This window comes from Quercus suber, unplaced genomic scaffold (genome assembly GCF_002906115.3).
Source record: "Quercus suber isolate HL8 unplaced genomic scaffold, Cork oak 2.0 scaffold_836, whole genome shotgun sequence".
In the NCBI taxonomy this organism is placed as follows: domain Eukaryota; kingdom Viridiplantae; phylum Streptophyta; class Magnoliopsida; order Fagales; family Fagaceae; genus Quercus; species Quercus suber.
This window is the reverse complement of record NW_027070266.1, coordinates 45994-62891: the sequence shown is the minus strand read 5'-3', so window position 1 is coordinate 62891 and position 16898 is coordinate 45994. Positions and strand designations below refer to the sequence as shown.

The 16898-nt window shown below is 35.7% G+C and overlaps 1 protein-coding gene and 1 long non-coding RNA gene across 2 annotated transcripts; one reads left to right on the top strand and one right to left on the bottom strand.

Annotated features, from left to right (window-relative positions):
• Positions 1–956: 956 nt before the first annotated feature.
• Positions 957–5962, top strand: LOC112020160 (uncharacterized). The gene is made up of 3 exons (XR_010626687.1): positions 957–4990; positions 5074–5301; positions 5380–5962. It is a non-coding gene; the product is annotated as an uncharacterized LOC112020160 (long non-coding RNA).
• Positions 5963–6955: 993 nt separating this feature from the next.
• LOC112020173 (aldehyde dehydrogenase family 2 member B4, mitochondrial) lies at positions 6956–11214 on the bottom strand. Its single transcript, XM_024052729.2, has 11 exons — positions 10968–11214; positions 10170–10301; positions 9876–10018; positions 9612–9765; positions 9293–9522; positions 9114–9203; positions 8628–8801; positions 8409–8546; positions 7904–8041; positions 7757–7818; positions 6956–7475 (listed from the first exon to the last, which is right to left on the bottom strand). Exons 1-11 carry the CDS (start codon positions 11053–11055, stop codon positions 7202–7204), a joined length of 1623 nt encoding a protein of 540 aa, XP_023908497.1. The 5' UTR covers positions 11056–11214; the 3' UTR covers positions 6956–7201.
• Positions 11215–16898: the final 5684 nt, after the last annotated feature.

The following is a 16898-nucleotide window of genomic DNA, read 5'->3' as shown; positions in this document are numbered from 1 at the left end:
TTATATGTGACCCTTAATCCTTCAAAAAATGCTGGTGATTCTTCAGCTAAACAAAGCATGATGCTGACTAATGAGATGGAACACATTTGTTAACGTGGACCAATTATTTTTTGACAAATATAACGCGCTCGTTTTTCGTACATCACTATGATTTGACTGACAAATTAATAATATAGTTTATTATGAATGGGATATTGGCTTACTTTGTCTCAATACTTTTTGCCTTCTCGCACCTACCACCCAAGTTCTGCTACAGGTTCATCGACAGTGCAGCCAATTCACTGTTTGAGAGAAATTAATTCGTTACACTATGAATCTATGATCTACTGAGAGATTCCAGGCTTCATAAACTCTCTCTCTCTCTCTCTCTCTCTCACAAATTAAAACTCTTTTACTTTTTAAATTTTACAACTAGATCATGAAATTTTTTTCTTTTGCTGAGAAACTAGATCATTACATTAAACTTTCTATATAGAGCTATATTTATTACACATAATGTGTGCAATACACACTGTTCAATATACTAATGCTTTCAACTTTGAAAACGTAACTTAACGTCATGTTTTCAATGTATTTTTGCAGTGTGTAAAACACACTATGTGCAATAGATTTTTCCCTTCTATATAAATTGATATCGGTGTAGTTGGTGTTAATTTATCGACTTATGTGTTAAAGACTTAAAGTCTTTCTTTAGATCAGTTGGTTGTGTTGGGTAATTCTACTACTAATTGAAGTCACAGTAGTGGCTATGATAAACTAGATTCTATTATTCTTGTTTTAAGTCGATTAATCATTTTATGAATTGAAAAGTAAATCAGTAAATGATAATAAAACATAAGTACAAAACTTTAATTTTAAATTGATTTTAAATATATATATATATATATATATATATACCCTACTCAAAAATTTTGCATTATAACTCAAATTGTATCGAGCTAATCTTTTTTTTTTTTTTTGGGGGGGGGGCTTGCTTTGTTAATTTTTTTATAATTTTTTTTTTTAGGTTAGGGTGTTCCCGGGAACACCCTGAACCCAACATGGCGCCGCCACTAACTTCAACTGATAATCTAGTAGTAATGGAATCTTTTATAGTGTGTCGTGTCTATAGTTTAAATCTCATTTCTTCTCTCCTATTATCTATCTATCTTAAAAAGAAATGTAAATATATTAAGTGCATCCAAATGATTTTTAGCCACTTACCGTGAGAGGAGCTTCCAATCATTGCTCTGGTTGGCATGTAAAAAGCCAAGAACCATACCAGTTAAGGTCAGAACTCAATTGAATCAAAAAAAGAAGTAAGAACTTAATCATTGTCTTACTATTTTAACTGTTATAGATATTGGGTTATTTAGTTAATTATGTGTGTAGGGTCCGTTTTTGTAGCCCAAGCCCAAAAGATATGGGTTGAAAGCCCAGCGAACCCAAGACAATAAATTTGTAAAGAGTGGGCGAAAGAGCTAGGCTGATTATGAAGTAAACAATGGTTGGCTAGGTTACTTGCAGTGATGATAACATGAACTAATGCTTGAACGACTCCATGAATGTATGTCCGAAGAGATGTTTTATTAAGTGAACAGTGATTACAACATTTAGAGTTACAGTAAAGTTTTTCTCTTCCTTTTTCTCTCTCCCTTCCGTCCCCCATTATCAGGGACCCCTCTTTTTTATATAGTATCCTCTCCTATCATCTCCATCGTCCACCTGTTCTTCATCTGCGTATCTACTCAAGTGCATGTCACGACATGTGTCTACTTTAATTCTTTGTAAGTGGCGGTAGCCGAGGTTATACTGTTCAGGGGTCTTCTCCACATAAATGCGGCCAGAAAAGATGTTACAGTGCATTAAATACGGTGGTAGCAGTTTTTCCTTTAGATATTTTTTAGTTCTGATCATCTCTGGATCCACCCAGATCTTATCTTTATCATTGGGATTGTTATGAAGATTATTCAGACCTTCCACACGTTTGTTTGATCAAGGCTATTTGTGGCTGAGGAGTAGGACATCCTCGGACCAGTAGTGACCTCTTCGGACGGTACTCCCCCTTTGCTTCTGGGCTTCCTGCCTTCAGATGGGCCGTCCCAACCACCTATTGCTCCTCAGAAGTATAATAGTCCTTAACAGGGTGTCCTGAACCCATTAAGTAGCTCTGGGTTTTCACCCCCCACAATATGTAATGGCCAAGAGGCCCAATTATTTTGTAAGCTCATGTACACCTAACTTTAGCCTCAATAGTCTTTATATATACCATATTAGGGTTCATTGTAAATACACCTGAGCTTATATTAAAAAAAAAAAATGTAGTCATATATCAAGGCATAGTTATTAAACTTGGATCAGATTTTAACCCGATCTAGGAGCTGGGTCATTAGATTATTGGTTGAACCACAAGAGAAAATAAAAGATAAAAAAAATTAAAAAAATAAGTTTGAGAACTAATAAAATAAATATGCAAATTGAAAAATGGAAATAAGTAAATAACTAATTAAAATTAAATCTTAAAAACTAGCCACCTATATAATTCAAAATCAAGATTCCAAAAGCAACAACACTAGAAAACATAAATTAATAGGATGTCATAGAATGACAGTTAATTCTTTACTAAATAAAATCCTATAACATTAAATGTTTTAAAAGTCTAGGAACAGAAGTATATCTGATAATTTAAAGTCTCATTCTATTCATATTACATATCTCACTAGCTGTACTCAAATCCCATGGATTATGATCTAAGCTAAAACTTGAAGCTCTATATATCTTTATTAAAAAGTCCAACGTAAAATCAATCTCATTATAAAATTTCTATTTTCATTATGTCTTGTTTAGAAACAACTTGTCTAGGTTGCACAAGTCACAAAAAACCCTCTAGGTTTTATCAGGTGTTACCGATTCAATTGCGTAAGTAGTCCTATTAAACAACCATATCGACTTAAGTACCAATTCAATGGGTTACTAGTTTGACCTGTTGGGCCTGGTTGGGTTTAATAACTATGTGTTAAAGGCTTTCTTTGTGGATATAGATCGTTAAATCAAATCATGTAACCCTAATACTCTATCTCTCTTTTTTGCTTCTCCTTTTCTAGTTTCAATACAATCTTACTATAACAAAAATACCAAAACTTCAAGGGCTTCTAGTATAGTACAGGAGCAATGATACACAACAATATTTAGAACTTTTTCCATAACAGTTTAGTTGACAAGTTTTTACTGATTTTTAGGCTTACTACTAACATTATTTTGTTATTTACCATTAATAATTTGCCAACTAAATAGGTGCTAAATTATTTGTGCAATTTTTTTTTAGGGAAAAATTGTGTGTGTACTTATTGATAGTACAATTATCAACAATTATATATGGATAATACAAGGTTCTATATGTACTCACCGACTTGCATGTTTACTCGAACTAAAAGACTTCTTGGTACTTAGTTCGAAATGATGGGTCTTATGGAGAGTTTCACACTGCTGCACCACACTCACTCATGAGTCGTGAGGATGGTACAATTATCTTGACATAGACTAAGTAATCAGTGTCTCTCTCTCTCTCTCTCTCTCTCTCTCTCTCTGACAAGGTCCTATATGAGAGCGTCGGGTGCATCAGCAACACCCTTCCATGTTCTCTGACTGGATATGAGCTGGGGTTTTGTCTAGGCCATTGATTTGTACATTGAATCCCATTCTTGTTTTAACAAGCTTGTCGCCTTGATTTCTTTATAAATTCACTCGGGGTGAATACTGAATCTGAATGCCAACAACCACAACCACAACCACATAAAGGAAAGGTCACACAGGGCTCAGTTAATAGCACATCTCTAGCTCTTGTAGATCCATATCTCCAAGTTTAACATAATGGGCCTGCCTTTCAATGTGGAAAATATGGAGAGAAAATCATTGCAATTTGAAGCTTGCTAGTTAGTCATGATGTCTAATATAGTAGTCAAATTATGGGTTTATAAAAGGGATGAAAAAGTGAGTCTCTAAAAAAATTGTATGTAAGCAAATAAGGTAAAAAGCCTTAATGATTGTTTGTTACTTTTTCATATTTTGAGCCCGTTTGTTTAGGCGTAATAACAAAAAAGCAAAAGTTTTTGTCATGTCAATAGCAATACAATTCATTCTGCAGTACAGTCCAGTCCAACAATATACGGACCACCTGTGCACACACACACACACACTCCCTTGCACACCCTTACACACACAGCTGTCACACCTACACACACGCCCTTGCAGCAATATATGAACCACCTATGCACACTCTTACAAATAGCTACAAATATCAAGCCTACAATTGTCACAATGCCTATTTACAAATATCTACAAATATTCACTCATGCATTCCTTTACAAATATCTATAAATAACCACACTGTCACACTATAGCACCTATCATTTAAATGTTTACTTATTTTCTTTATTGTCATTTATTTAATTTATTGCTATAGTATTTTAGGTGATATTCCTATGGATTATAATGATTATATTGATAATAGTGATGAAGATCATTCTTATGATGTGGACAACGATGAATATGATGATGAGGAATTATATGATCTTGCTGTTGCTGGATGTCATGTTGCAGTGACATATTATATGAAATATGTTGATAAACAACCTTGTAGAGATTCTAAACAAACTGGCTACATGGTTGATGGATTGTTTGACGGGTAATGAAACAAAATGTTACGAAATGTTTAGAATGAAGCCACATGTTTTCCTTCAATTGTGTAATGTTTTACAACATACATATGGGCTTCAGCACACAAGGCATATTAGGCTTGACGAGTCAGTAGGTATATGTTTAATAACACTCGGACAAGGAGCTAGTTAAAGGATGGTTCAAGAAAGATTTCAACATTTTGGTGAGACTATACATAGACATTTTCATAGAGTTGTAAAACACCTTAACATAATGTCAATGGATATCCTCAAGCCTTCTGACCCTACATTTAGTGTAGTTCCAAGACATACACTTGTACATGCCACACTTTCAGGTATTCATTTCATATATTCTAATTTGTTTCTAATATTTGTTAGGATTATTTTCTAAGTATCTAAATTTTATATTTTATTTTAGGACTACATTGGTGTCATTGACGGTACACATATCCAAGTTGTTGGAGACGACAAGAAAACTTCATATTATAATAGAAAGGGTGTGACATCTTTTAATGTGATGGTAGCATGCGATTTTAATTTACTTTTCACATTTTTATGGCTGGATGGGAGGGTGCAACATATGATACACGTATTTTCTTAGATGCTATCCGTCAACAATCTATCAACTTTCCAAAACCACCACCAGGTATATAAAATTTTTATGTATTAAATATGTATGAATGATATTATTTATGTACATCTTACATTTTTTTTCTTTTACTAGGAAAATATTATTTAGTTGATGCTGGATACCCCTTAAGGAAATGATATTTGCCACCTTATAAGGGACAGAGGTATCATTTTTCAAATTTTCAATGAGCTAGTCAAGGGAATCACATAGAAGAGAGGTTTAATTATGTTCACTCATCACTTAGAAGTGCAATTGAGCGAACTTTTGGAGTGCGGAAGAATAAATGGAAAATTTTGAAGCAAATTCCACCTTATGATATTAAGCACCAAAGAAACATTATAAATGCTAATTGTGTTTTGCATAATTTTATTAGGGAAGATGAGGGATTCAATTGAGATGAACATGGCTTGGACAGACCAAGAAGCAATAGTAGTGGAGAAGGTACCAGCAAACAGGCAAACATTGAAAATATACAAGATGAGAGATGAAATTTGTTCGTGTCAAAATAGCTCGATCTATTTGCGGGTTGTAAAAAATATTTTTATTATTTATGTTTTGGTGTTTTGGTTTTTAATTTTTTGGATAAGAACTTTTTATTATTATTATAATGAATTGTCTAGTATTGATATTGTTGGCAATTAACATTTTAATATTATTATTTTCCTAATTAGTTTAATATCTTTTTTCTTGATGAGTTATTTTTAATATTTTAAATTTGATAAACTTCTCTCCATGAATTTCAACAACGAAAACATTATTATTGTTGTCATTATTAATGTAATATTTAAGCTTAATTACATATTTTCAATAATAAAATAACACTGATCACTCGAAAAATGACAATATAACCTTCAAAAAATAGTTAAGTCATTTTTTGAAATTTACACTCAAAATAACTATTTTTAAAACAATTTATCCAAACGCTTAATATGACTTTAAAAATAGAAAACGCATATTTTCATATTTTTACCAAATACTTATCTGTGGTTTTTAAAATGGAGTTTTCAAAATGCACGTTTTAAAAATGCTAGTTTTTAAAACGCGCATTTTGAAACAGCTAATTCAAACAGGCCCTTTATATAACTTTAAGTTTTTAGATTTTAACATATTATTTTCTCTTTTTTATGGTTATTTTATTTATACTAAAATCCTTGCATAGAAATATAGTACTTATGATGTGTTCATAAATTTATATATTTATTAATTAAGTATTATGGACCAAGCTTATAAACAAAAACTAGAGACTTCAATATTATGATGTGTTCGCATGAACTTTTGGTTGGGGAGGATGAGGGGAAGAGGAAAATTATACTTTCTTTGTTTTTCCACCGTTGGAAATTCAACTCAGTCACTTCTTGGGAGTTCGTGAAATTCTATACATAATAAGATCTAAGAAATAAAATCTTAACCTTGAAATGCACTTTCTCAATTTTAAGTAAAATGGAGAGATCCTGCACCAACAAGGCGTACTTTATTTTCCATTTTGAACTGTAAACAACCCTTGTGTACTATTTTTACTGGACAGCAAGATTAACAAATGTCTTAAGCCTGACATCAATGAGTCAATGGCATTTGCTTCAGAAAATGTTAGCCATAACTGCAGTCAGGTTAAAGATAAACCACATGATAAATTTCACACTCGGTAGAAAGAGGTGCAACACCATTCACATGAGAAAGATAGCACAAAATAACATCATCATCATCATCACCACTCAAAATGTCAAGCAGCAACTCAAGGCAACTGAACACCAGGATTTGACAAAGATGCAACAGCAACATTGGGGCAGTCAAGTACAAACAAGCAAGATTTCTAGGGGAAATTGATACTTTCTTCGCATTTTTACAAGCCGGCCTGTGTATGCTCTCCTTTATTTAGGATAAATGAGATTATTACAATAAGGCGGAACTAAGACACTTACAACCATGCCGCCTTCTTCAAAGGAGTAATAACAGCCTTGACTTGCAAGTAGTTATTAAGGCTGTAGATTCCCTTCTCCCTGCCTATACCGCTCATCTTGTACCCACCAAAAGGAATCGCCGCATCGAACACATCGAAGCAATTAACCCATACAGTTCCAGCTCTTAGAGCTCGGGTCAAGGTGTTGGCAGTGTCCAAGTTTTTAGTAAAAACTCCTGCAGCTAGACCATAGCGTGTTGCATTCGCCCTTCTTATTACTTCATCAAGATCCCTGGTAGAGAGTACAAAATTTGGAGGAGACTTTTAACTATGAACACAAGTAAGTACATTATTCTTTTTTGCTGGCATGTACATAAAGAGACCAGTTTTCAGTTTTCTTTTTCATGGTGTTTTAAATGTAGCCCTTTGTTTGTTCTTTTTTTTTTTTTTTACTGTTGACCAAATAACATTGCAGGTAGGACATATGTTTCTTCCATAGCAACAACTTAGAATATGGAAAAGATGTAAGTGTTCGTGACAATTTTAGCAGACTGCAGGAAGTTTAAGACTCACTTGAATTTGAAGATAGATTGCACTGGGCCAAAGATCTCATCCTGTGCTATCAACATATCATCCTGATTGACGAAAATATCAAATTCATGTTACATCATTTGGTATTTCATGCATATAGAGAAATTATTGGAGAGGAATTATTAGTACCTGAACATTTGAGAAGACAGTGGGCTGAATGAAGTAGCCTTTGGAGCCAAATCTGTCACCTCCACATTCAAGGGTGGCATTGCTTTTGATTCCAGATCTTATGTATCTAAGGACTTTCTCAAATTGCTCTGAGTCAATCTGGGATTTTCATAAGGTCCAGAAACAGCATCACTTGATTTGTTAGACATTACATGACTAAGATGAAATAGAACATAGTCTCAACACCTTTGAAAAATGTATTACTCCCATGGATTTTTATGTTCAGTTGAATTAAAAAGTCCTTAGGTTTTGTTATATTCACAATCCCATTGAGCCAAAACAAAATAGAGAAGGCTGCTGTATTATTGAAAGCCATTGGTATTATTCCCACGTCAAACTCTGAATCAGGAACTGGAGAAATTTACTAGAGGTATAATTTAAACTGCCAAGGACAGCCAAAGATAGATAAACCAGAATTTTTGGAATTAATAAGAATGTGACAACCATTTCATCCTCATGTACGTACCTGAGGACCTTGTTCCACACCCTTCTTGAAGGGATCACCAACAACACGCCTCACAGCACGTGCCTTTGCTTTCTCTATGAACTCATCATGTACACGTTCATGTACATATGTACGAGAACCAGCACAGCAGCATTGCCCCTGGAGACAATATTGCATTCATCTATCAAATAAAGCATCTACATCTTACAAATCCAGCTGTGGAAAACCACTTGAACAAACCTGATTAAAGAATAGAGCAAAGTGAGCAAGCTCCACAGCCTTATCAACATCAGCATCCTCACATACTATGAATGGTGATTTCCCTCCTAGCTCTAGTGTTACTGGCTTAAGATTGCTTCTTGCAGCCAATTCAAGTACAATCTTTCCAGTATCAGTTGATCCTGTGAAAGCTAGCTGCAAAGGCATTGGTAATAGTCTCAAAACAAGTGGTGCAATTGTCCAAAAGAAAAAAAGGTTAAGTTTTCCCAGATCAGTGGTTTTAAGGCCATGACAAGTGATACGAATTATATGCTGGCCAGAATCCTCACAGACTCAGACTCTGTGTGGCAATGTGAAATATAATTTTATTATGACTAACAGTAAAAGTTCAATGAATATTGGCAGGGATAGAAAAATGATTTTAAGGAACAGGTTAAGTTGCTCTCTATATAACTGATTCATCAGCTATAAATTTATGTAGCCTGAATAATAGTGATCCCCATATACCTTATCCACGTCCATATGGCTGGCAAGTGCTGCACCAGCAGTCGGACCATAGCCAGAAACTATATTTAGAACACCTGGAGGAAGACCGGCCTGTCACAAAGGATGCAGAATAAATTACAAGATCATTCTTGAGCAAACAAAGCAAAGAAAAATAATGTGTAAACAATCAACAAGCCTACCTCATGGAATAGCTTTGCTACAAAGAGTGCGGTTAATGGTGTTTGCTCTGCTGTCTTTAGGACAATAGTATTACCACATGCTAGAGCAGGCCCAACTTTCCAAGCAAACATGACAAGAGGAAAGTTCCAGGGAATGATTTGTCCTGCAACTCCAATTGGTTCATGCAATGTTTGCACATGATAATCTCCATCAGCTGGAACTGTTAGTCCATGGATTTTATCTGCCCAGCCTGAATAATTTATAAAAAAAATGATTAGATAAAACACAATGCACTCTGAAATAAAAGCAAAAATATAGAATTAGCTTTAGTAGTCTGACCAGCATAGTAGTGAAATAGTCGTATCAGCAGTGGTAATTCAGATTTGGCTGCCTGTTCATAAGGCTTCCCATTGTTCCATGTCTCTAGAGCAGCAAGCTCATCATTGTGTTTCTCAACCAAATCGGCAAAGCGCAACAATATCCTTGATCTTTCCTGAAATCCATATATGGTTTGCAAATGTTTTCATAAAATTTGTATACATTTAGGAATCACCCACATACTAATTGAATAGCAAAACAAAACCAGAGACGTATTCTTCTTACATAAGCGGTCATCCTTGGCCATGGTCCCTCATCAAATGCCTTGCGGGCAGCGGCTACAGCAAGGTTGATATCTTCTGCATCACCTTCAGCAACATGAGCAATCACTTCCCCAGTACGAGGGTCATATGTTGGAAATGTTTTTCCTGCGACCAATAGAATGTCCAAGATTAGCTCCATCAGGAATCATCAGTCACAGAAATATTGTAAAATACCAATTAGTAAAAGTACCCCATGAAAAAACAAAGAAGGAAAGTAAACTATTAGTCTTTTTCAAAGAAAAATAATAACAATTACCTGATACAGCATCTACAAATTGCCCATTAATCAGATTCTGAGTGTAATTTATCTGAACAGGTGGAATGATTAATTCCTCAGCTGCTGCTGTGCTAAACCTGTGGATGCTTTTCCCACAGCCAGAACTTCTCCCTGAGAGTCAAATTTTGTAAATAACTTCATCATACAAGTTTGGTAAAAGATGTAAGAATCAAAACTTAAAAAAAAAAAAATGAAAAAAAAAAAATGAAAAACTAGGGAAAAGGCTTAAATATTGCATGTAGTGGTGGAGTAGAATTTTGGTAACTGTTTATTTCCAATAGGCACCAAATTCACGTTCCCTTGTTATATTCACCAAATAGAAAATGAGTTTCCTCTATCATTCTAGATAAACTTTCCAAATAAGAAGGAACCCCATCTCTCAAAAACCATGACTTGTTGACTCTAGGCCTTTATTGATCTTGTTCATCGTCAAAACCCCAACCAAGCCAGGCTTACTCAAAAGTTATACACAATTCCTTTTTCTCAGTCCTTATACAGTGAAAAAGACTTTTCAAAAAGCAAAAAAAGAATTATTCAGATTCAAAAAAATTTTATCTTGTTTTCTCTCACACAATAAAGTTTTTAGCTTTCTAACCTATCTTCTATACAAATGAAAATAAGTATAAGAAAAATTTTGACACCAAACACAAGTCATGAAGATACAAAGATGTTATAATCATCAGCCATGTAAAGAAACATAAAAAGCAAGTGAAACCAAAAAGACAGAGAAAAAGGCAACAAAATTACAGAAAAGGCATCATTCATCATCATTATCACCTAGAGAGGAAAGCAGAGAAGCAGACCCAGATGAAGAAGAAGCAGCAAGAGAGCGAGAAAGCAAGGAGGAGAGTCTGCGAGCTGCCATGGCCACACAGAATTACCTCAAAGTTCTTTCCTTCCTTTCTTTTAGGATAAGAAAACAGAGTGCTCTGTTTTTATGCTCAAGTTGGCAGAAAACTCGCACTGCGAGTCAGAAATGTGAATGTGACTTTTTATCATTTCTGAACGTTATGTTTTGTGAGTATGATTATTGGGTTAGATAGAGATAACTTTAAAAAAAAGGAAGTGGTACTGTGGAATATAATAGATTAGATGTCACAACTCACAATCACGTTGGCCTCCAATATATTGGAAAAATATATATAGACTTTTAGAAATAGAAATAATCAAAGTAGAGAGAGAAACCTCAGAAACGACAATCGTGTTTCTCGCCTGCACTGCATAGTGCTTAGTGCAGACTACAGACCGTGAAATGTGGTCTGTTTGCATCTTTATGCTCTCTGCTTGACACGTGCAGGTCCGAAACTAATTTATATTATTTTTTTTTTAAACCAATTTTAAAATAATTTTCTTCAATTTATTACATAATGATTAATAAAACAATCTACATATACTATTTAAAAAGTCACGTTATTTGTTAAAAAAATCATGAAACTAAAAAGTAAGAGATGATTTTATTAATCCTAGTAGGTTGGGGAATTTTTTTTTTCCCTCCAAATCATATGAGAGGCAAACTTTTTCTCTCTCTAGTACTTTTTTTTTTCTGGGTTTTTAGTTTTGTTTTAGTATTTTACAATTTTCAGTAATACTAATAAGTATAAGTACTTTGGTTTTAGCCAAATTGCTGAAGTATTGGCTTATTGTTTGAAAAACAAGAAAAATGGAAAAATGGTAGAGAAAGAGTAGTACTTGGCTATTTAGTTTGTAAGGTAAAGGACTCAGTGAATAGTACTAAGAAACATTTTTTTTTTTTTTTTTTATAATCGAATAGTACTAAGAAACTAGTATAGAGTTGGGAGTGGAATATTATAGAATAAAATTTCTACTTTAACAGCCAATTAGTGCTTGTCTGCTTGGAACTTTTTTAGTTTCACATGGGCTTACATATAAAAGAGATTAGGTGGTCTATCATTTTGTTCTTTCGTTTATTTTAGTGTAATGTTGTTGGAAGATTTTTTTTTTTTTTTTTTTTGCTAAATGTAAAGTTGTTGGAAGATGATCACGAAGAAAGGGTTGGTATATATTGGACCACTTTTGGTTCATCACTTCATTGCCCTTCAACCTATTCTAATTAATTTATTTATGGGTAGAGACACCGTTTGTCAAGGGGAAGAAAAGCCATGAGAATAGTACTATTAAATATTATGGAAGGGATAAAGACAATTACATTTCACTCCAATCAACAAAATAATGCTAAGCACAAATTATCACTTGTGAGTTTGATGGGCACCTCGGCTGTAGGCCATCTTGGATTGACCCACTAATGAGAGTGTCATTATAGTCCCAAAATAATCTTGCATACGAATACTTTTGCTCTATTTAGATGACTAGATTAGACTGACTTGAGGTTATTGATGGCATGAATTTCACCAAACACCAATCATAAATTGACATATATGTAAGTTATGAAAAAATATGTGATAAAATATATAATCTTAGAAGCATTGTCAGTTCAATCAATCTATCACATAACTTATGCTCGTTCTCTTGAATCTAACTTAGTCAGTTCATCCATTACTAGTGCAAAGATATATGAATTTAATGTTAATCTTTGATGCATATCTATAATGATAAAAAACTCACTTATGATGCCTCTTTTTATTTTCACATTAGTTATGATTCTTTCTTTTATATATATATATATATCCTTAATCAACTTAAGTATCTAAAAGTGAATGTAAAAACAAAAAAAAAACAAAACACAAAAGAACTCATAGTAATAGACTTGTATAAATTGAAAGTGACATCCGAACCGAACCCACTATTCATTATACTCAGTTAAGAGTCAAGACTCCCTTTAATTACTCCCCAAAAAAAGGTGAAATTCCATGTAGCTAGGTAGTAACGTAATTACCCAAATTGATTCATTGTCTTTTACGCAGAGATGAAATTAGTGATTATTGATGGAGAATGATGAAAAACTAAGTTAAGGAGCCAAGGACAGCTTAAAAAAAGAAAAGAAAAGAGATTTCAATTACAGTCCCACATGTGAAGTAAGGGATTACACATTTGTTAATGAACATGTTAAATATTAGCTCTGATACCATGTTAAATGGACAATATTATCAAACGCAATGTGTTATACCATGTTGTGTATGCCAGAGTGGATGCGGAAGATGAAGTATAGAATAGGAACACTGAGAACACAAGAGTTACATGGTTCAGCCTTGACGGCCTACATCCACGGAGGAATCCCTTAAGGGCTACATCTTTATTGTATAAAAGTGTAGTACAAAACCTGTGTTACAACGAACCCTAACATAAGTATATATAGGCGACTAAACCTTAGACTATTAGTACAAGCAGGAATGGACTTGGGCCTATTACATTGGGCTAATATGTCTAATATATATCTCTAACAGAACACTTTGTACATGAAGTGTCTATAATTTCAGGAGTGTTATCTACATTTTTTTTGGAAAATGTTTACTGTGGGGTCCGTAGGCCTGATAGCCTCGGTCCATCATATAGCAGGCCCAAGGCCCATGCCGAGAAGCGCAAGCTATTTCTGAGGAGAAGGGGGGAAGCCTATTCTCATGAATCCACGCCGAGGATACCTTGTCTTCGGCCTGACAAGAGTGATTTCAGGGAGTGGCTAACCCCAAAGTAAGCTGTCACTCTCGCATTTAATGCACTCAACTAACCCTCCTGACCGCATTAATGGAGAGGTAACCCCTTGGCAGGATAACGTTGGTCAGAGTAAGCCACTTGAGTATCGATAAAGCCTCTGATGGGATGGACGACCAGAAAAAAGGCGAATAGACAATCAACAGATGGAAGCAAAAGATAGGAAGATAAAAACTATAAAAGAAGAGCTAGTAAAGCCAAAAAGAGGGAGGGGGAAAAAAAGGCCTCCTCGGCCACAGGCCGAGGAGCATTCCCTCATTTGTAAGAAAACACTTAGCCATTTTTAAAAATAAGTTTGGGCATGGTGATCAACGGCTAGCACCTAAGCCTGTCAGCCCACTCTCTATAAATGTATTGTTTGGGCTTGTTGGGCTGAAAACCCAACACTCAATTCAAATTGAGTCCTTACAATTGGCGCCGTCTGTGGGGAGGATTAGGGTGCTGGCCGGTGCACCAGGTAAACGTTCCAAGTTCTAAGTATTTGTTTTACAGTAGATTGAATAAAATAAGGTTCTAAGTTCTAAGTGTTTGTTTTACGGTAGATTGAAAAAGATAACGTTCCAAGTTATAAGTATTTGTTTTACAGTAGATTGAATAAGATAAGGTTCTAAGTTCTAAGTGTTTGTTTTACAGTAGATTGAATAAGATAAGGTTCTAAGTTTTAAGTGTTTGTTTTACGGTAGATTGAAAAAGGTAACGTTCCAAGTTCTAAGTATTTGTTTTACAGCAGATTGAATAAGATAAGAGTTCTAAATTTTAAGTATTTATTGTAAAAAAAAAAAAAAAAAAAAAAAAAAAAAAAAAAAAAAAAAAAAAACAAAACGAAAGAGAAAAACAAAAGATCTTGATATTATTAATTCAAACGTAGAAAAATTACATATTACAATCAGAGGCTCAGGTAGGCCTGTGTTACAAGTAAATTTACAAGCTAATAGCCACCTGCTATTCCTAGCTACTCCTACAATCAGAGGCCCAGGTGAAGCCGCCCCAAGGGAAAACTGGCCGGAGGAAGTGTCAACTCGTGCTTTTATTTGGCACCAAGAGAATGGGAGAGCTTGACACATGGTGGAGGAGGTGAAGGACAATCATGCCCTCAGGCCCCCAACCACTCCCTCCTCGGCTGGGCAGAGCTGGAACAAAGAGAGGAGCAGACGCAGGGGCTCGGGGGACCCTCCCCCATGATGTTCCCTCGATTCTCTCCGTTCCTCTCAAGTGTTGGCCGTTGGAGACGGCAACACTCGAGCACCGCCCATGAGGTGAATTCGCACGTCTTCCTCGTCGGAGGTGTGCTCCGGGGAAGGACCTTAGGTTCTCTAACAACATCCCTCTGGGATACCTCGAAGGGCACCATCAGGGTTACGCCTAGGCTCCGCCGCACCGAAAGCCCAGTGGGGGCTGCGGCCATGCCGGTTTTTATCAGACCCGGTGACAATTCCGGCGGGGTTGTTAAAAGGGAGCGGAAAGTTGCAGGAAAGTATTTTGCTCTGTTTGTGTTGAGAGGTTCATGGGTAGTGGGGGAACCGTCCCCTTACTTTATATAGGGGATGGAAGTTTGGTGAGAGTTAATTCATGCAGAGTTCGAGGAGGGCATTATCAGCGGGGTCAGTAATGAAATCGCCAATTTCCAAGGAGACCACGGACGGTTGGACTCGTGTCAATTTACAAGGACAGTAATGAAGGCGCGTTTCGTGCACCGGAGCCTCAAGCGCGGAATACGAACAGACAAAGGGCGCTTCATAAATGAAAAAGATGGGGCCTCGAGTTAGAGATGAGATCAATGCCACGTGTAAAGATCCTAATCTGACGCAAAGAGTAATCATCTCCAGTAAAGCGATCTAAGGGCAAATCCCTAATCACAAAATTGAAGTGGTAGACAGAGCCAAGGTATTGCATGGTCCTCGGACCCAAACCTATGGTAAAACTACACACACCATTATATCTGGGTACTAGACAGAACCAAGGTATTGCATGGTCCTCGGACCCAAACCTATGGTAAAACTAGATACTTACAGGAAAAATTGAAGTGGTAGACAGAACCAAGGTATTGCATGGTCCTCGGACCCAAACCTATGGTGAAACTACACACACCGATTATATCCAATACTTACGAAAATTGAAGTGGTAGACAGAGCCAAGGTATTACATGGTCCTCGGACCCAAACCTATGGTGAAACTACACACACCGATTATATCCAATACTTACGAAAATGAAGTGGTAGACAGAGCCAAGGTATGCATGGTCCTCGGACCCAAACCTATGGTAAACTACCACACCATATGATGACAGACAAATAATTGAACTAGGAAAATTGAAGTGGTAGACAGAGCCAAGGTATTGCATGGTCCTCGGACCCAACCTATGGTGAAACTACACACACCGATTATCATCTCGAAATTGAAGTGTAGACAGAGCTTGACCGAAATATGGTGAAACACCAGATTATATCCAAACTTACGAAAAATGAAGTGGTAGACAGAGCCAAGGTATTACATGGTCCTCGGACCCAAACCTATGGTGAAACTACACACACCGATTATATCCAATACTTACGAAAAATTGAAGTGGTAGACAGAACCAAGGTATTGCATGGTCCTCGGACCCAAACCTATGGTAAATTGCACACATCGATTATATCTAATATTTACAAAAAAATAGAAACAGTGGACAGAACTGACGTATTGCATGGTCCTCGGACCAAACCTATAGAAAACTAAATAAGTATTATGCATTACCAGGGTAGTATATGGTCTTCGGACTCGAACCCATGAAGAAAATAACTGCTCTGAGAAAAGCCAAAGCGTTACTCAATGTCAGGCGATAATACAACCCTTCGGTTTATATTTGGATGATAACAGATGGTCCCATGATGCCAACTCTAGAATGGAATACAAATATTGAGTAGAATACAATAGCAAAACAAACAAAATAAAGTATCATTAAATGAAAGCAAAATCTCAAGTATTCGATTCAAAAAGAAAGTACACGACTCCCTTACAATGCCACTAAGGCAGGAAACGAGATAGTATCAAAGGAAAAAATAAACAAAGCTATCCTAGGCCGTATACTAGTTCCTTCAACTC